Here is a 20,380-nt window from a genome sequence, read left to right as displayed (position 1 = left end):
GTATCTCAAATTGTTAAAGCATTTTCTCTACAGAAAACAATTCCTTTTACCAGTAGGCGATTCTTATGCTCATAATGTAAATGAATGCCCCCATCACAGCCTGTAGGTCACACATCAGGTACACAATGGTTCATGAGCAAAGGAGCAATTATTATAACAACAAAAAGACAATGGCCTCTGCCACCTATAGCAATGTTGGCTGCTAGGATTAAACCTCCATCAAGATCACAAACAAGGCAGGACTGAAAAAAAAATGTACTTGTATTTTCCACGGAGTTTCTTTTGGCCTTGGGATCAATGTGACAGGGGCCAGTGGTCATCTTTATCACAGGCAGGGATAGACAGCGTGGGATCTATGAAGAAGGATCCAACCGAGGACCAGTCACACAAAACCGCACTATTATGTTCAGTTGGGAAATTCACAGAGCTGAATCAACAAGAAAGAGGGGAAGTGAGTTGGGTTGAAGAGAATGTTCCAACTCCAGTGCCCCTGAATGAAACTAATATCAGGGTAGATACAGACCACATTTAAATGGACTGTAGGGATACCACAACACTTCAGATGTGTGAGTCGTCCAAGTTCTGTCCTGCTTGGGCGGGCATTCTGGGATAGGGGCACATGTTTTCAAACTCTGGGTTTAGGAAGAATCGCGTAGGAAGACCGTTCTCAGCTCACCCCTGGAAATTGTCATTTAGCAGATCTGGGGTGGGGCCTGGGGTCTGCATTGTAATTATTATAGCCCAGGTAGGGGATCAGACCACACTTGAGAAGCTTCATTGTGTGGGAAGGAGCCTGGTCTTTGTAGAGGGATAAGAGCTCTCACGCCAGCCTGCCATCTACTCCACGTAAGACTTTTGATGAGGTTCCCGCACCGCTCTCCACTTCAGTTTCCTATATGTAAAGGAGTGATAGTAATTGTAAAGGTTAAATAAAATATGTAAAGGGAGTACTCTGCAAGATCCTTGGCCCATGGTATATGCTTAATAGTGTCTGAGTTCCCTCTGCCTCTTCCTCTGCCCCACAGATAATGAGAAAGAACGTTTTTCGAATGCTTTTAATGAACCAGAGGCTTTTCTAAGGCATTTTCATTACATCTAATCCCATGAGGTAGGTGTTCTTATTACTCCATTTTACGGGTGAGAAATAGAGACCAGAGAGGTTGAGCGACTGGCCCATGGTTACCCAGGCAGCAGGTGTCAGGGCCAGCCTTGACGTAGCTCTACTGCTGAGACCTTACGTTATTTTCAGGGGTATAAATTAGGGACGGGAAATTTCAAAGCCTCTCTCTGCTGTCTCATGAAGACCCACCCTTCACTTCCCAGCAGCTTTACCATCCGGCCATGTTCCTGATGCCTCGCCAGCTGAAGATGACACGCTCAGCGTGGACACAGGCACCCACAATTGTGATTTAGCTGTCAAGTGTGTCGTTCTATTGTAGGGCACAGGTGCTGGGAATCACTGTACCTCAAACTAGGAACTGGCTTATTTGTAGGGGTGTGTTTCCTTTTCCCAGATATTAGACAGCCTTTAGGTCTATTAAAGAAACAAAAACCTATATAAATTTGGGGAGCTGTTCCTTTTCTGACGAGCTAAGTTGGAACCATGGTTTCATTTCCAGGAGGAATAAATTGAGTCATTTCCAGGAACTCCCATTACCTCTGCTGAGACGTGGTTAACTACTGTGACACAAAGCTGGCTGGTACTGACTTGGATATATGTGCACATGTATGCCATCTAAACACAGAGACGTGTACGTGTGTGTAACCACTGTTTAGGCACTCTCCACGCTACATCTGATATGCAGGTATGAACGTGTGTATACGTGTGTGAGTGTGTGTCGAGGTAGGTGCAGGTGTGTTCTTGGCATACATACGTACCTACACGCTCACGTGTCTACATATGACACGTGTGCGTCCATGCATACGAGTGCTTATTTATTCCACTGCACACATTTGCTTCATCTCCATAACAGAGAAGATGCACGCCTCTGAATCCATTGTGTTCCTGCTTAACCTTTGACTTCCAGATCCAATTTTCTAATTAACTCCCCATTTAAATAACAGTTGCGGTACTATTCTGGTATTATTTTTTTCTGAAAAACTTCATTCCACGGTTCCTGCTGCACAGCAGGAGTTTAAGGGCAGCCAATACTTTCTTGTGCTGACAGCTCTGATAAAGGCATAAGTATTTAGATAAATGAATGATTGGTTTGACAAAAAAAGAAATTCGATGGCACTCGAGTCTATAAATCCACGAATCATTCCTCTCTGCTGGGAACATCAGTTACCAGTGAGAGTTTTAACTGTGTACGTGGTTTCTTAAGAGACACACACAGTGGCCCTGCGCGTGACTTTACCCATAGGTATTATTTTAATGAGACCTAACAGGACAGCTCAAAACAGTGATTGTCCCTGAGAAACCACTGCGTATGAAGGAAGTGTTTTTGCCCTGAGACTGTCCCTAAATTTGGGGTTGTAGAGCTGTGGTGACTGCAGAGCACATGCCTTGTCTTGGCGCTGCCCCAACTCAGGTCCAGCCGATTGCCGCCATCAGAGAATAAGGCCCAGAATGGCTGCTTCTTCCAACGTTTTCAAGTTGGAAATTCAGATCTGTATGGAAAACTCTGCCACATTTAAATGTTGGCTACTCACTGAACATTATCAGAAATTCTCAGGGCTAAACCCAGCCCATCTGCAGGCAGAAGGAGTCACGTGTGACATCGCTTTGCCCTCTCTGCCTAGAAAAATTTCCAGGAATCCCTGGAGATCTATTTCCTAGTGGATTGAGATGATGAGTGAAGGCCCTGAGGATTGGTGGTGGTGGTGTGTATGTGGGCATGCATGCATACCATGTGAGTGCATGTGCACATATGTGTGTATATGTGCACATGAGCGCACAGAGAACCCGGCTTGATTCTCACCCTGGCATCCTGGTGCGTGCTCCACAGAAAGCCTCTGGAGCGAGGCGGAAGAACAGCTCCCCACCATCCTGGCATGCTGACTTATCCAGACCTAACTGATCACCACCCCTGTGTCCTGGATGGAGCCGGCCAGGAGAGTTCGGCTCAACCACTTAACCACAATATATTTTCCTTTCTTCAGAAGTTTCCCTGCAAATATCTCCCCCAAATGGAGGAAGTGCGGTAACGACCACCCCCGCTGAAGCCGATGAGTTAGCTACTTCTGTATTTCAAAAGATCTCCTACTGGACTTTCTTGGCGGCGGGTGTGAGACACATGTGCTGAAAACTTGGCGGCTTATATCAAAGGATACTTCCAATATATATTTTTTAATTTAATTTAATTTATTTTTTTATACAGCAGGTTCTTATTAGTTATCCATTTTATACATATTAGTGTATATGTGTCAACCCCAATCTATACTCGTGCTTCTCTTCATGATCGAATGCATCTTTTGCCTTTTACTTTGAATATTTTTGCTCTGAGTCGTTCCCTGAAGTTTGACTTATGAACACAAAAAGAACATCAAGACTTGGCAAATCTGAAATAACTAGTTTATCCACAGGTCATTCGTTTGTTGGTCCACAGGTCATTCATCTGTTGGTCTGTATGCTCAAAGCACTCTCTAAGATTAGTGGGAGGGCTGCTGTCTGTTGAATATAACCAATACAGAGCCATGCATAGAAAGACATAATTATGGCTTTCTAGGAACTGACACTAATCGGTTGTTGATTGATTGATGGGCTGCCTAGTGATTATGCTGATAACTTGAGAGGTTTCTCTGTAAATGGTATTATAAGGACAGTCATTATTTTATTTGAGATCATGGTAATAAAGATTGCCGTTTATAACTCAGTAGTCCTCAAGTGATCAATCAGTGGAAAAGATAAATAACTAAAAGCGAGCATGCAGTTCTGGCTCAGGAAGTAAAGTAATCCTGGTAATTGAAGAACAAGGTCATGTTAGCTTTCATCTCCGCGGGCAAATGATTAAGGATACAACCTAGAGCTATCGGGCCTTGGAATCCATCTGAGAAAGGTTTATAGATATTTTTATCAAGACATTTCCATGGAGCTAATAGGTACTTGTGATGTGTCCATCCAATGTGTGTTCTCATGCAGAGATGGTGTGCAAGGTGGGGAGAGAGGTAACATTTATGATTGATTGAGTGCCAGGCTCTGAGTCAGTCTATACATTGATTCATTTCATGCTTGCAATAAACCTGCAAGGTCGATTTTATTTGGACAATTTTTTTTTTTGGCCACGCCGTGCAGCATGCGGTATCTTACTTCCCCAACCAGCAGAAGTGGAATCTTAACCACTGGACTGCCAGGGAAGTCCCTGGACAACTTTAAAGTTGAGGAAATTGAGGCCCAGGGATGTTATTCATTGAGCACAGCTACTCAGTCAGTGGCCAGCCAGGATTTGGGCCCAGATCTGCCCGATGCCAAAGACAACTTGATTTCCCCAAGTCTAGATTTCCTCTCAGGAGGGTCATCTTCACTCATCACGGGTTAATATAAAGTAGGAAGAGGAGTGCTGATGGTGTAAAACAAAAAATGAAGAGCTTCATTTGAGCTGCAGTGGCTTCTGGGCACTTGGTTTGGTGACGTTTCCAGGGCATTTGCAGAAATGGATGTACAGTCAGGCAGTAGAACCTTTCCCCATCATATCTCCCTTTGCTGCAATTTCTGTCACTTCGTCTCTCTATGCTGCTTTTAATCCCTCATTTGGGCTGTGTAGTCCCATATCAATAATGATAAATAATAAATCATCAACCCATTTCTACAAGGCATTAGTCTCCCTCCTTCCTTGTGATGGGGGACAAGTTCAGCATTTGTGCTCCCATCACAAGGGGCAAGGGTCACAGTGTTGTCCCAGAGGAACTGGCTACAGGCAAGCCTGTCTGCTGGTGCCTTGGTCCAGCTTGAGTGTCCTGGGGAGAATATATACCTATTCTTTTCATTAGCAGACCAAACACAGATACATATTGGAACACAGTCTCTTCTACTTAGAACTACTGCTATTGTTGGTTTCCTTTAAAATTCAGCCGATTCATTCATTTATTCTACTAATGTTACTGAGTCTAACTGTAGCCATAACCTGTGCTGTGCTTCAGAACATGAAAGTGAAAAGCCACAGTCCAAACCCTTTAAGGACCTACAAGTTTAGTGGGGCGACAGATGCTTTCTCAGGAAATAATAAGAGAGAGAACTGTTTGAAAGGAGATAATTCTAGAAGGATCACCAGTTCTGCTCAGAGTAGCAGAGAAGGCATCTCAGAGAATACCACAGAGGAGATGTGCCTGAAGGATGTGAAAGACTTGGCAGAAGAAGGGAGAAGAGTTGGGGGCTGTGTCTGGAACCACTAGTGGTTTAGAAATGCTTCCCTACAAAGCTTGCCAGCGGGGCGTGGCGAAAAATCATGGAGAGAGATGCAGGGGCCAAACGCTTAATGATTTGTTTAGATTAGCCAGCTTGAGATTTTAACCCATAGGGGATAAAAATGCTTTGAGCAAAACAGCAACAGGACTTCTACAGATGATTATCTAGGCAGCAGGATGAGGACAGACTGGAGGACGGTAAGACTAGAAACAGGGAGAGTGAAATGGCGGCCATGGCGAAAACCAAGGTCAGGGCTTCCCTGGTGGCGCAGTGGTTGAGAATCTGCCTGCCAATGCAGGGGACACGGGTTCGAGCCCTGGTCTGGGAAGATCCCATGTGCCGCGGAGCAACTGGGCCCGTGAGCCACAATTACTGAGCCTGCGCTCCGCAACAAGAGAGGCCGCGACAGTGAGAGGCCCGCGCGCCGCGATGAAGAGTGGCCTCCGCTCGCCGCAACTAGAGAAAGCCCTCGCACAGAAACGAAGACCCAACACAGCCAAAAAAACAACAAAAACAAAAAAAAAAACCAAGGTCAGAGGTGCTAAGGTCTTGTATTATAGCCATGCAGAGGGAAATGGCACATGGAGAAAGATTTAAAAGGCAGAATGAACGTGGGTTGGTGATTATTTGACTATGAAAGGCAATAGAGTGAAAAGAATAGAGATAACCCCAAGTTTGTTAGCTTGAACACTGGAGAATGACTTCACTATAAAAACTAAGTCACTAATTTATCAAATAAACCTATGAACTGATATACTGAAAATATAACACAAATGTAGCATGCAAAAAGGAAATGCTCTTACAAGTTTGGTACCAAACGTTTTCTGAAGCCAAGTATGCCATGCGAGGCCGTAGTTCTTCACCATAGTAAAAAGACATTTTGGGGGAGGGATGTTAATGCAAAGTGTGTGTTAAATAAGTAGATTAATTCTTCAGTGGCATGTAAATTGACTCTTTGTTTTTCCTTATTTTTAAACTTAATTTTTAAATCAAATTAATTTTTTGCCATTTTTTATTTCACAGCAAGAACATAGTTTAACAACAAATGCTATTGTATCTTTCAATATGGGGATTTTCACTGTGCTCTATTTTTTATTTTTTTATTTACTTTTATTTATTTATTTTTTTTTTTTGCGGTACGCGGGCCTCTCACTGTTGTGGCCTCTCCCGCTGCAGAGCACAGGCTCCGGACGCGCAGGTTCAGCGGCCATAGCTCACGGGCCCAGCCGCTCCGCGGCATGTGGGATCTTCCCGAACCGGGGCACGAACCCGTGTCCCCTGCAACGGCAGGCGGACTCTCAACCACTGCGCCACCAGGGAAGCCCTGTGCTCTATTTTTTAATTTCCAAGAGCTCTTTCTCATTCTCAGAAAATTGCTATCATCTGTTTCTTTTCCATGGATGCAATATTATCACGTTTCCATCAGAATACAAATGGTAGTTTATAGAATTCTGTGATCTGAATTATCTTGTTTCCTTGGAGTTTACTTTTATCTGTTATGTTCTTTCTTTCTCTTAGATTTTGTGGCTTCTTGCAGTTCTCTAGCCGTCTTTGCCCTCCATTCATATTTGCAATGAGACATTATGGTTAAGCGTGCATGCCTACGTTGGCTTGCGAACTAGGGAAGGGACCTCACCTCAGTAAGGGCCTGAGGCAACTGCAGGTGGCTCAGGATGGGGGAGCTAAACGCTCTTTACACAGTCTTTCGCCTGATCTTTTGAGCACCACCGCATGCTACAGCCTTCCTACGTATCTGGTGCCCTATACTCTGAGCTAGCTGCAAAACTGCTAGCTTCTCATCGGCTCCAAACTAAGAAGGCACTCAGATTTCGGCTTTCCCCACTTCACTAAATGAACTTCCACTCATTTGTCTTCCAAAATTTGTTGACATATTGTCTGCTGTAATCTCTTCTCTATTCTTAGTGTCCGTGTAGGTTTATACCTTTCCTGAATCCTTTGGTGGGACTTTGTGGGGTAGCAAAGATAAACCTGTGGGCTCAATCTGCCATGTATAGCCAGAATCTTGAGCTGATTCTAGATGATTCGTTTACCAAGAAGCCCAGTCCTGATGCCCTTGATTTAAAAATCATTCTCATACGGGCATGCTTTGATTCAATTTCTGACTCTGTACTATTGACTTGGAACAAGTGAGCTTTTCTGGCATTTCTTTATAGGGAACCAGTTTAAACTCGTGGTGGAATACTGGAAAGACAATTGGGCTGGGGCAAGAACTTGATTCAGCCCCTCTGCTTCAGTTTTTCCTTTTGGGATAGATGTTACTGTTTCTTTCTACTGTGCAGGAATGTTAGGAAGACAGAACAAGATATTTTGGGTGAAGTACGCTTTGAGATCTTAGGAAGAATGATCAATCAATGAATTTAAGGTATTTCTTTCTGCCAGAAGAGAGCAAGCCTCAAATCCTTGAAAGATGACATTAAGATTTCTTATTCCTGCTGCTTTAATGATGGATGGACGTGAATTATTAAATGTTCTTTACACAACATGTTTCTGCATCATAATTTCAGAGTCGTTAAGAAAGAGAGAAATTCGCTTTTTAGTATTCAACTTGTTAAACAGTTCAACTAAATCCTTAATAAAGTATCTGGAGCCTAAATATTTTAGTGACGTGTAAAACAGAGCTAAGTTCTAAAATATTGAGATGAACTGGAGCTATTCTTAGATGATTACTAATTTCCTTTAAAACGATGGGACAGATACATGAATGGATTCACATACAATGTAGGCTACCCTGGAAATGGAGTCCAGTGAGAGGGGTTTTCTTCCTGAATTTCAGAGCAACAACTCTGAATGTGGTACTTGTGCCTCAATACCCTCATCTGTAAAATGGAGATAATGTCTATTCCAAATGATGTCTTTTTTTTAAAAAATACTAATTCCCTGAGAAGAGAAAATGAGACAACAAATGTGGTATTTACTGTAAAAAAAAATAAAAAAGCATTATAAACATGCAAAAAAAAACCCTATGTGTAGATTTGGGACTAAATATCAAACTGTGTATTCACAACCATACGAATACATAAACACAGACACATAAGCACCTATACACCACTATCTACTGAAGAAATACAATGCTTTTTTCTAAGTATTGCTTGCCAATTGTCTAGGTTCAATATTAAAACAGAATAAAAGAGAGTTGCTCTGCATAACCTTTTGGTTTACATGACACATTTCTTCCTTGATGGCATCAATAATAACCATTATTGTTAAAATCAACATTAAAGGCTGTATATGTGTGTGTGTGTGTGTGTGTATTTGGATTTCAAATGTATTTTATTTTGTGTCATTTGAAAAATACTGGTCAGGACTCGCTAGATTCATTCAATGACCCACAGTTTGAAAAACAACTGATCTAGGACATGTTATTTTACCTCTGGAATCTATTTCCTTATCTATAAAATGTGGATGACAATCTCATGAGGTTATTAATATGGTCAAATAAGACACTCTATGTAGAGTACATATATGGTGCTGAGCACAAAGTTTGCACTCAGTGAATGGTAACTGTTATCCATACTGTTTTTAAGAACAAAGAAAATGAATAGGTCTGAGTCTGGGCATAGCCAGCATCTAGGCAGCCCAGGTAAGTACTGCTTAAGAGCCTTCTGGGAGTAGGAGGCTGTGATAGTCTGAGAACAGGGTCCACTGCACATGGGAATCCTAGGAGGATTCCGGGCTAGAGTTGTGCTGTTCCTCCAGCCAGCTACACCCTCTTGTCTTCTTTCCCATTCATTTTAGTTGAAGATGTACATAAAATCTGATCTGTAAGATAAGAGACTGGGCAGATGCTGCAGTCTCATAGCGACCCTCTAGGGTCTCAGAGGACACGGCAGTGGGGAGAGAGCCGAGGACACAGCTCCTTGCTAGGGTGGCTTCGTGGTGCTGGAAGGAGAGGGGTATCAGGAAGGACTTTAAGTGAGGATGCAAGGTCTTAAGTGACCTTTCCTGGTGAGACTTGGAAGGACACCAAGAGAGGGAGTGTAATTATGGAACTGGAAAGGATCTTAGAAATCAACTGCTGGTACAAGTGTCTCATTCGATAACTGACGAAATGAAAGTACAGAGAGGGTGAGTGACTTGCCCAAGGTCACACAGCTAACTGGAGGCCAAATCACACCTAAGGCGTCACTTTTTGTTTCTGGCTAGTGGTGTTTCCAGTACACCACCTTACCTCATGTAGCTCCAGTGATGTTCTGATAGTTACACTTTTTTTTTTTTTATTCTGAACCACTGAATTTCATTTCTGAAATATTTGACTTATGGAACCCTGACTCTCTGAATTTTCAGAGCCAATTCTTATGTCGGCCAAAGGACATTTTCAGCTGTTCCCTGCTATCTTAATCTCCGAATGATGGACCTTCCCCCGCCTCTTCACCCCATGTGCTGTTCCAACACTGAAAAAGGGCTGACCTGCCAGTTATGTTTCTTGCCATCAGCTGCCACCTCCCTGCTGAGATCCACGCTCAGGGTGTCAACATGTGGTAAAATGCAGGTCTGCTCAACAGCCCTGTCCCTAGCCCACTTTTGGAATGCTTACCAAAAGCGAGACAGCACTGGGAAGAATCAATCAAACTGGAGATGGTGCTATCAGTGCGTAACTCAGGACATCTGAGACAATCTCCCACAATGGATGGGTTTTGTCTGCTTGTCTGGGCCACTTCATTTCAGGAGGACAAGTTTCTTCTGAGTGGACGGCGTGGTGTCACGCCCAGGCTGAGCGCTCCCAGTGGCAATATATCTGTGGTCTAAACGGATGAGCTCTCTCACAGGCAGTCCGTGCATCTGCAGATCCTCAACACTCCCTTGTCAAAGGCACCAGACACACAGGCCAGGGAAACCCTGGGAGTCTGGCCCCGAGTGAGCTGAGGTTTGTGTGTGCTTTTAATTGAGGAGGAATGTTACCGCAAAAAAATCCAGTGGCTTGTGGACGGACTGATTGCCATCTGGGACAGTTGACAGTGAAGGCAAGTGCTTATCACAAAGATCTTTGCTCTTCAGAACAGCTGTTCCTCTCCTGAAGCCATCGTCGAGCTGGTGAGCTGGAAGGCTCAGAAACAAGGCGGGTATGTGACTGCAAGGACCTGGCACATCACGAGCTATGGAACAGTATCGCCATCTGCAAATGCTTCACTTTGTATGGAAGTAATTCACCGTGGCTGAAATATGTCCCGAAGGACGAACGACAGTGGGATCTAAAATCTTAGCTGGTTGGCCGATTCTGTTGTCTGCCACAATGGAAGAGGCTCACAGATCAAAGCAATAATCTTTCCAGGGCTAATGTGAATCTTATGGGCACCAAGGGAGATCATTCTTGTTGCTAGTTCTATCCAGCATATTTATCCAAAGGGGAGCTACTCTGCCAGTTCAGGCTTTGATGCAAGTCAAAAAAGCAGATGTGGCTACTCATTCTTGTCCTTTCTTATATACGCTGGGATGCTTTCTGTAGAGGTGTTGATTTCTGGATGCACCGGTATATTTTGCAGTCACGTTAAAACCCGGAGACTGCTGCTTTGCAAATGTAAAGGAACATTTGGAACAGAAATGGGATGTTCATGCCAACCCTCCCTTTTTCTCTCAGTTGCTTTGACCCAGAGGTTCAAACTCAGGTTCCCTGGAAAAGCCTTGAATACACACACACACTCTCTCTCGTGTTCATATTCAGCTTGCGACTGGAGCAAGCCTAGTGGCATGTAAAACCTTTGAATATAGATACGCTGAATGCTTCCTCAATGGCTCCCTAACTAATAAACACAGAACGTAAAAAAGAAAAGAACGGATGTCGTTTCTGGCCTAATTTTAAGAGACTGTGTTTTTAGGAATGAAGACTCGCCGGAGATGTTCCTACTGAGTTCCTCAAAGAAGAGAAAGCGGGTCATTCCAGAAACTGCCATACACAAGTCTCTGAATGAACTCTTTGGAAGTTTTTTCCGTAATTAGTGTCTAGTCTGTGTCCCTGGAGAGCTCCGGGTGACCGCAGTGATAGCAGTGAATGACTTTTTGCTGAAAATGACTTTTCCTTTTTTTTGTGTGTGTGCTGGGCTGCAGTTTCAGCTGTGCTTTAACAATTACTTTTGTCTCATGAGAGCATTTTGAAGAGTGCAAGCATATATAAATTTTTTTTTCCAAAAAGGTTGACTTGTCTCTAGGGTCTCTGAAAAGGGACCGTAGTTCAGTCGCCATATCAGCTAGGAAGGTGTCCTCTGGTGAAGCCCATCAAGACATTCATGAACTAATTCTTTTGCATTCATGGGACTCTTCCTGCCTCAGTTTCTACTGAAGAGCTATGGGCAGCAAAGAAGTATGAGATGGCCTCTCCCATCTCCCCCCAACCCTGTGCCCGACACCCCACTGCTGGGTAGAGCGGATGTGAAGGGTACCTGTTCTATGATTCTGGACCCCATCACCTAGTTAATGACAATAACAAGGGGAGAGAGGGAGAGGAAGGTGGGGAAACTGGAAAGGAGCTTGTCTGTGGGGAGAGTATTGTCACGCTGAATCCCATGCCTCTAGAAGAAGGGGTGGGGAAGGGCTATCTCCCAGACCCAAGCCCAGCGAGGGGTTCCTGCAAGGGAAACCCCTCTCCCTCCATCACCAAGGAGATTCTGAACTATGCCTCCTGCAGGTGGGACTCAGAGAGAGCAGACTCAGGCCTTAGAAAAGCTAAGGCAGGCTGTGGACTCAGGTCTCCTGCCTGCCTGGAGTCTGAAGGGAGGAGGCCGATGGCCTGCGTGGGGTCAGAGGCTGGAAACAGCTGCTGTACCGGAGACGGGTGTCAGGGCAGGTAACGTGTGAGGGTCCCAGAGGTGGCCACGTGGGGAGCAAGCAGTACCGGGCTCAACTTGGGCCCTATCCAAAAAGACCTCCTGGAGCGGTGAGAGCACCTCGGCAGATAGCGCGAAGGCTGCAGGAGGCCTCGCGGGTAAGCAACGGAGGCCCATCTGTCCTGAGTGATGGGGATTACAAGAGAGAAGGGCTCTGCAGAGAAAAAAAAAAATCCTTTTGTCGGTGTTTGGAACCTAAAGGGACTCTTGGAACTGTCCGTTACCTAAGAGTGAGCAGAAAAGTCCTGCTGGAATTGTCATCCCCAGGCAGGGGGCTGTTACACCCACGCCAGACGGTTCAGGCAGAGCAGCAAAAAGCAAGATGCATTTTACACACATCACAAATCATGTTGGCTCAACACATTAAATACACGATACTCCCCGAAAGGCTCAGAGTGGATAGGAAGTTTCCCAGAGGAAACCTACACCACGTTTCAAATCAACTGGCCGAGTTTGAGCCTATTAGCCTACATAACAATTCATGGGTACTGCTTCCTTCTGCAACATCTGAAGACCGGGTCTCCTGGCCAAACACATGATACCATGTGCTCCTCAGAACGTATCGGGGCAGATCTGGGAGGCCTTGACTCTGTCCATCTCCTCCCTTTCTAGCTTCTAGTTTCCTCCACCCTCCACCCCATGGGCTGACTGCTGGTTCCTTCCAGTTTGAGGTGGAAGGAGCGGCAAGGGGGTAACAATCTAGACACAGCACTAGAGGACTTGTGTGGTGACTCAATAAAGGAAACGGATGGTGGGGTCAGTGACTTTCCTTGGAAGACAAAGGGAAGGTTTCAGACCCTCTTGAGAAGGTGCGGAGTGGTGCGGGATGTTTTAGGGAAGGAGTGATAGAGTCTTCTCCTTTTGTGTCTTTCTCTAGCTCCTGTCTGGAGTTTCCAAACACACCGGGCTGTTTGTTCAGCTGTGTTTTCCTTTGGTCCTAAGGAACTTCTTTCCTTGCTGAAGCCAATCCAACCAGCTGCAGCCTGGGCTTGGGGAGTCAGCAGGCAGAGTATGGTTTTGGTGCAACTGGGTGGGCAGTTGAAGCTGGGTGAGTGACATCAGGGCATGCATACAAACGACCCCTTGCACCAACGTGGAGGAGAAACACTGTGATTTGGGGCTGCCGTGTGAGGTTATAAAAGCTGAAATGTCAGAAACGTTAAAGATATGCATACAAGAACGTCTTTCTCCCAAATGTCAGACTGCCTACCAGTTTGCATTTCCTTTCCTTGTAAACGTTTTTCTTTTCTTGGGAGCTGAAGATGATCGCTTAATGCCAGATTTTTCCATCAATCTGTTCTATGCTGTTTCCCCTTGAGTGCTGAAATGACTTTTACGTGCATTTGATCGACTATACAGCAAGACTGTTTGCCAGGAAAGGAAGAACGGAGGTAGGGACGAGAATGCAAACTGAAACTAAGCACATTTTTGGCCTTTCAGAGATTTAGAAAAATGGAGGAAAAGAGGAAAAAAATGAAATGAGAACTGTGTGCGTTTTCTCCCCTTTTGCATCTTCTGAGCATAGCTATGCATGGCGTCGTAGAGCCAGCTAGCTGCTCCTTCGAATTCCAGCTCCACCTGTCAGTAGCTTATGACCTCAGGTCAGTTACTTTTAATCTCTCAGTGCTGCTGTTTCTGCATCAGGAAAATGAAGTTAAAAATAACATTTACCTCATAGGGTTGTCGTGAGCTAATACATGTAAACAACATAAAAGGGTGCCTGGTACAGAGTTGGTGTTATGTATTTGTTACCTACTGTTGCTTCTTCATTTTCTAGTAATTTCCTGGATCTGCAGAGATGTGAGGTAGGAAAGGATGAGGTAGAAAAACGTCAGGTCCAACCTCCAGTGGGTTATTTGTGATTTGTAGCAATATCGTATCCCAACTATACTTCTTTCAGCATCTGCATTTTTTTCTATAGCATTAGAGAAATGGTTACAATAACACTGATAAGAACTTGAATCTTTTCGCTCATTTATTCGTGCAGCCGTGTTTGTTCATTTATTAATTATTTATTTGAGTTAGGGCACTAGGCAGTGTACAAACCTGTACAGAGGAAAGAATTTTCCCCTTAAGTAATCTACAGCCATTTAGTTAGTGGTATAAACCATTAACATCTAATCAGAATGACTGTGCTTGGAATAGTCTGTGAAATCCCAATAAATAAAACTAATCAGAAATAAAATATCATATGCTATCACTTTTATGTGGAATCTAGAAAAAACGACACAAATGAACTTATTTACAAAACAGAAACAGACTCACAGACATAGAAAACAAACTTATGGTTACAGAGGGGAAGAGGGGGAGGGATAAACTGGGAATTTGGGATTAACATATACACACTACTATATATAAAACAGACAAACAGCGAGGACCTACTATAAAGCACAGGGAACTATATTCAATACCTTGTAATAACCTATAATGGAAAAGAATCTGAAGAATATATATATGTGTATATATATGTTTATACATATATAAAAAACTGAATCACTTTGCCGTACACCTGAGACATTGTAAATCAACTATACTTCATTAAAAATGAAATAAATGGTCTAGGAAGAGTATTTTGTGAGAAAAATTCAGTTTCTGTACTAAGAGACTGACGTCTTTAGCCATACTCATATATAGTTTCAGTCTTCAAACTATAGATGTGGTCTCACACCTCGTCCCTTCATCTTTACCAAGATCTTCCTTTGAAATTACCTGGCATTTTTCCTTCTGTTGTGAACAGAAGCTCCCTGTTGAAGCTTAGATCAAACACTTTTATCTCAAGTCATTCCGTAAACATCTGCTAAGTGCCTGCTATGAACCTAAACACTCTGAGTCTATTTTAGCCAAAACTGTCTGGGATTATGAATTATATGGATACAGACTTTAATTTCCTATTTCATTTTTGGTTGTGTTTTAACCCATAAACTGTGCCTTTTCATTTGTCATCTGGGCTTTACTAAGATGGATGAAGTACACAGCCACTTTTCAAAATAAGGAATCTAACAGAAAATCAAACAATCATTTCATTGCAAGAAATAAAGTAGGATCCATTTTTATTTGGTTCTTTTTATGGGCTCAAAAAAGGCTCATGCCTTAAATGTTTTTGAACTGCTAGCAAAATTTTATGAGGCCTTCCAATATACTTCACTTAGACCACTAATGGTGATATGCCTGATGGTAACTGGTCACAATTTTCATATGGTGAAAATCAAAAGTTTATCATGGTAACGATTAAATGACCTTTAAGGTTTTTTCTTTTTTTTTTTTTTTTTTAAGGTTCTTATACTAGGATTCTAAATTACTAGGATTCTAAATCTAAATTACTAGGATTCTAAATTACTAGGATTTAAATTACTAGGATTACTAGGATTCTAAATCTGTGTTCTAGGATTACTAGGATTCTAAATTACTAGGATTCTAAATCTGTGTTCTCCAATATGGTAGCCACTGGCCACACGTGCTTCTGAGTACTTGAAATGGGGCTAGTCTAAACTGAGATGTGATCTAAGAATAAAATACACACCAGGTTTTGAAGAGTTACTATAAAAAAAGAATAAAATATTTTGGATATATTGGGTTAAATAAAAATATTGGGCTTCCCTGGTGGCGGAGTGGTTGAGAGTCCGCCTGCCGATTCAGGGGACACGGGTTCGTGCTCCGGTCCAGGAAGATCCCACATGCCACGGAGCGGCTAGGCCTGTGAGCCATGGCCGCTGAGCCTGCGCGTCCAGAGCCTGTGCTCTGCAACGGGAGAGGCCACAACAGTGAGAGGCCTGCGTACCACAAAAAAAAAAAAAAATCATTAAAATGAACTTTACCAACTTATTATTTTTATGTTACTGTGGCTATTGAGAATTTGAAATTACGTTTGTGGCTTGCATTATATTAATACTAGACAGTACCACTCTAGACCTTCAAAACAAATGGATCAAAATCTCTCTTTAAGGACTTTTTAATGTTTATGGCCAATGTTTCAATACTGAGGTCCTTATGCCTCTAAAAGTCAAGTTAAAACTCATACCTACCAAAAACTAATAAACCCTACATGGGTGGATATTTATCACCAAGTTCCTCTGGAAATTACCCTCTGTCGAGGTCCTGTGAAAGTTCTATGGTTACAATACTGAATGTTCATCCCCATGGTTACTGTCTCAACTATATCAAAAGATTATCAGCAAAGGAGGCAAGAATATACAATGGAGAAAAGACAGCCTCTTCAATAAGTGGTGCTGGGAAAACTGGACAGCTACATGTAAAAGAAGGAAATTAGAGCACTCCCTAACACCATACACAAAAAAACCCTCAAAATTGATTAAAGACCTACATGTAAGGCCAGACACTATAAAACTCTTAGAGGAAAACATAGGCAGAACACTCTATGACATAAATCACAGCAAGATCCTTTTTGACCCACCTCCTAGAGAAATGGAAATAAAAACAAAAATAAACAAATGGGACCTAATGAAACTTAAAAGCTTTTGCACAGCAAAGGAAAACATAAACAAGACGAAAAGACAACCCTCAGAATGGGAAAAAATATTTGCAAATGAAGCAGACAAAGGATTAATCTCCAAAATTTACAAGCAGCTCATGCAGCTCAATATCAAAAAACAACCCACCCAATCCAAAAATGGGCAGAAGACCTAAGCAGACATTTCTCCAAAGAAGACATACAGATTGCCAACAAACACATGAAAGGATGCTCAACATCACTAATCATTAGAGAAATGCAAATCAAAACTACAATGAAGTATCACCTCACACCAGTCAGAACGGCCATCATCAAAAAATCTACAAACAATAAATGCTGGAGAGGGTGTGGAGAAAAGGGAACCCTCTTGCACTGTTGCGGGAATATAAATTGATACAGCCACTATGGAGAACAATATGGAGGTTCCTTAAAAAACTACAAATAGAAGTACCACATACCCAGCAATCCCACTACTGGGCATATACCCTGAGAAAACCATAATTCAAAAAGAGTCATGTACCAAAATGTTCATTACAGCTCTATTTACAATAGCCTGGAGATGGAAACAACCTGAGTGTCCATCAACAGATGAATGGATAAAGAAGATGTGGCACATATATACAATGGAATATTACTCAGCCATAAAAAGAAACGAAATTGAGTTATTTGTAGTGAGGTGGATGGACCTAGAGTCTGTCATACAGAGTGAAGTAAGTCAGAAAGAGAAAAACAAATACCGTATGCTAACACATATATATGGAATCTAAAAAAAAAAAAAAAAAGAAAAAAAAGGTTCTGAAGAACCCAGGGGCAGGACAGGAATAAAGATGCAGATGTAGGGAATGGACTTGAGGACATGGGGAGGGGGAAGGATAAGCTGGGACGGAGTGAGAGAGTAACACTGACATATATACACTACCAAATGTAAAATAGATAGCTAGTGAGAAGCAGCCGCATAGCACAGGGAGATCAGCTCCGTGCTTTGTGACCACCTAGAGGGGTGGGATAGGGAGGGTGGGAGGCAGACGCAAGAGGGAGGGGATATGGGGACATATGTATACATATAGCTGATTCACTTTGTTATAAAGCAGAAAGTATCACACCATTGTAAAGCAATTATACACCAATAAAAATGTTAAATTAAAAAAAAAAAGATTATCAGCAAATACACCAAAATGTTAAGAGTGATTATTTCTGGGTAGTGGGGTACTGCGTGACTTTTGCATTCTTTTTTTATTCTCTTCTTCATTTCTGAGTCTTTCAATGACGAGGACTGTTATGTTTCTTCATCAGAAAAATGCGTCTTTAAATATCAGTGTGAATGATTTTCTGAACTGCATAAACATCACGAATATGTAAAAAAGAGACCAACTTAAAAGGGAATATCCCAACATGCTTTCATCTGCTCTGCTCCATTTCCAAATATTCTATAGTGAATAGGTTACTTCCATCAAGGGAAAAAACACACCTCCTTTAAAACCTGAAATATTCATCCACCTGTTTAACCTTAAACCTAAGTTAATTTGCATGCTGATTTTTTTAGAACTCCTTTTATCTCTGCTGTATTAGACGGTAGAGTAAATACTTTAGGTTTGAGCTTCAACCGTATGCTAACATAGCTATTTTAATATTTTTATAACTACCCTCAACCAGAACGGCATTTAGCTTGAGTCTATGCAAGAGATGCGGAAGAAACCCTAAAGATATTTTAATACCTCACTATGCGTAGGGGTTTAGGTTGTACTGCAAGGATGCCCATCTAAAGGGGTTCCACTTGCATCTGAGTCCTGCAGCAACGGGTTTGGGGGAGAACCCTCCTGCATGCTGTCCAGACCAGCTCAGAATGCCACCTGCACACTCGGGAGGGCTCAAGCCTGTGTACACACACACACACACACACACACACGCACATGAGTGAGTGGGTTGTGCCCTATCCAGTGGGCAGTGGCTCTTCTCACCTGCCTTCCACTTTCAGAGGCCAGCACCACCACCTGGCCTGGTTTCTGGGTACCATGGGGGGTGTGCAGTGCTGTGGCACCGGCGTGTGTAGGTGGGTGACACACACAGCTAGCACTGTTGTGTGCCCTGCTGGCTCTGGAGTAAGCTGGGCTTCTCAAGGCCCATCAGATATGATTGTTTAGCCTAGCAACGTTCTATTCATTTAATTTTTCTTTCTTCTTGAGGAAAAGGGCCTTTTTCCAATTCCCGCGAGGCAACAGCCTTTTGGAATACGGCACTGGCATGCGGCGCAGAACTTACTGTTGGTGGTGAAGATGATTTCTCCCTCCTGCGGGGTGGGATCTGTATCCTGGACCACCTGCAAGGCTCCCACGGTCCGGACAGCAGGGTCCAAAGTGACTGAGCTTTCATTTACGGTTGTGTCGCTTGCGCCGGTGATCTGGTTGGTTGACGGACCTCCCAGAGATCCCTCGAAGTCAGTGGGCAAGTCGTCCATGCAGTCGGCATTGGGCTGACAGGAGCAGAAAAGGACCTATCTTAGTGTATATCATCAAGTTAGAGATGAGATGTCTACAGCCTAAATATTTTGTCCTGAGGGAAAACCAAGTTCTTTACTGTTTTCTTCCTGAACCACTTTATTTAAAGACATTCCACATATAGTTCCTGTAATTAACATGAAAACATCTTCCAAAATTTTCTTTCCAAAGGTTCCGTTTAGATCTACAGACAAGGTTTTAATTCCAGGGGTAGCAGTAGCCATACATTAATATAATTACATAGGGAGAATAATATGATACTTATTTATAATGACAGCTCTTCCTTATCTACAGTGTTTACTTCTTGTATAGGAAGTAGCTGACAGCCTGATAATTAGCCCCAAAGACCCATGTGTTGTTTACAAATAGACTGATGGCATGAGAGGGGAGACAGAATCTGACTCGTGCATCAGAGATACACACATATACCTAAACAAACGCACACACAAACACAAGAGCACAGGGTGAGGTGCTGTTAAACATAAGCTCAAAAACCACCTGCAGAGCAAAGCCCTATTTACATAACATTCAATTGATCGTACATTTGTCAAATCTTCTAAGTTAAAACCTTAGAATCATAAAACTAGGGTGAGACCATCTACTTTAATTACCCACTCACTACAGGACTCTCCCTCCCAATATTCCTCACAGCTCCACTTGAAAAACGTAGAGACCGGGGTCTCTTGTGCCTCGCGAGGCAGCCTGGGTCGGCCAGCTTCTCTTAGCGGGCAGCGGGGCAGTTTGACTCTTTGGTCTCAGTTCTGCTGGCTGAAGTGGTGTTGAATATATTGATATCTCTTCCACAAACAGCTTGTAAAACATGATTTTCAGTTGTTCTGCCTCTGACCAAACTCATAAAAATGATTTTTTAAAGGTGGTGGAGGAGAGATACGGTCTTGAGAAGCACTAAGAATGGCTGTTAATCACACGTTTTGCTCCACGCTGGAGAGTGACATTGCCTTGAGCGACGACAATGACACGGTTTTGCACCCCGTCCAAGGATGCAGATCAGGGTGGGCAGGCTTGGGTGAGGAGAATCCTAGGTTGACACTGTTTGAATTAACACCACAATGACTAGATTGTGTGCAAAGTTCACTGAAAGAGAAAATCTACCACTCACGGGCTCATGGGGAGCACAAGGCAAGAAATCCGAACTGCTGGACTCTTGTCCTGGATTTCCACTCTCAAACCAGGTCTCCCAAGCCCCGCGCCTGTGTTTCCAACAGTCAGCTGG

The 20,380-nt window shown here is 43.1% G+C and overlaps 1 protein-coding gene across 3 annotated transcripts in view; it reads right to left on the bottom strand.

The window, feature by feature from the left end:
• The window catches only part of RNF150 (ring finger protein 150), a 288,285-nt gene that overhangs the window by 76,544 nt on the left and 191,361 nt on the right, over positions 1-20,380 (bottom strand). For all 3 annotated transcript variants that reach the window (XR_009564065.2, XM_060299737.2, XM_060299738.2), the window contains exon 6: positions 18,911-19,121. Coding sequence is in view for 2 of the 3 variants with exons in the window: in XM_060299737.2 (XP_060155720.1) it covers positions 18,911-19,121 (211 nt within the window). In the remaining variant the exon portion in view is untranslated. The remainder of the gene's footprint in view (positions 1-18,910; positions 19,122-20,380) is intronic.

Source organism: Globicephala melas, chromosome 5 (genome assembly GCF_963455315.2).
Source record: "Globicephala melas chromosome 5, mGloMel1.2, whole genome shotgun sequence".
Lineage (NCBI taxonomy): Eukaryota > Metazoa > Chordata > Mammalia > Artiodactyla > Delphinidae > Globicephala > Globicephala melas.
Note: the sequence above shows the minus strand (reverse complement) of the source record. Positions and strands in the feature narration are given on the sequence as shown.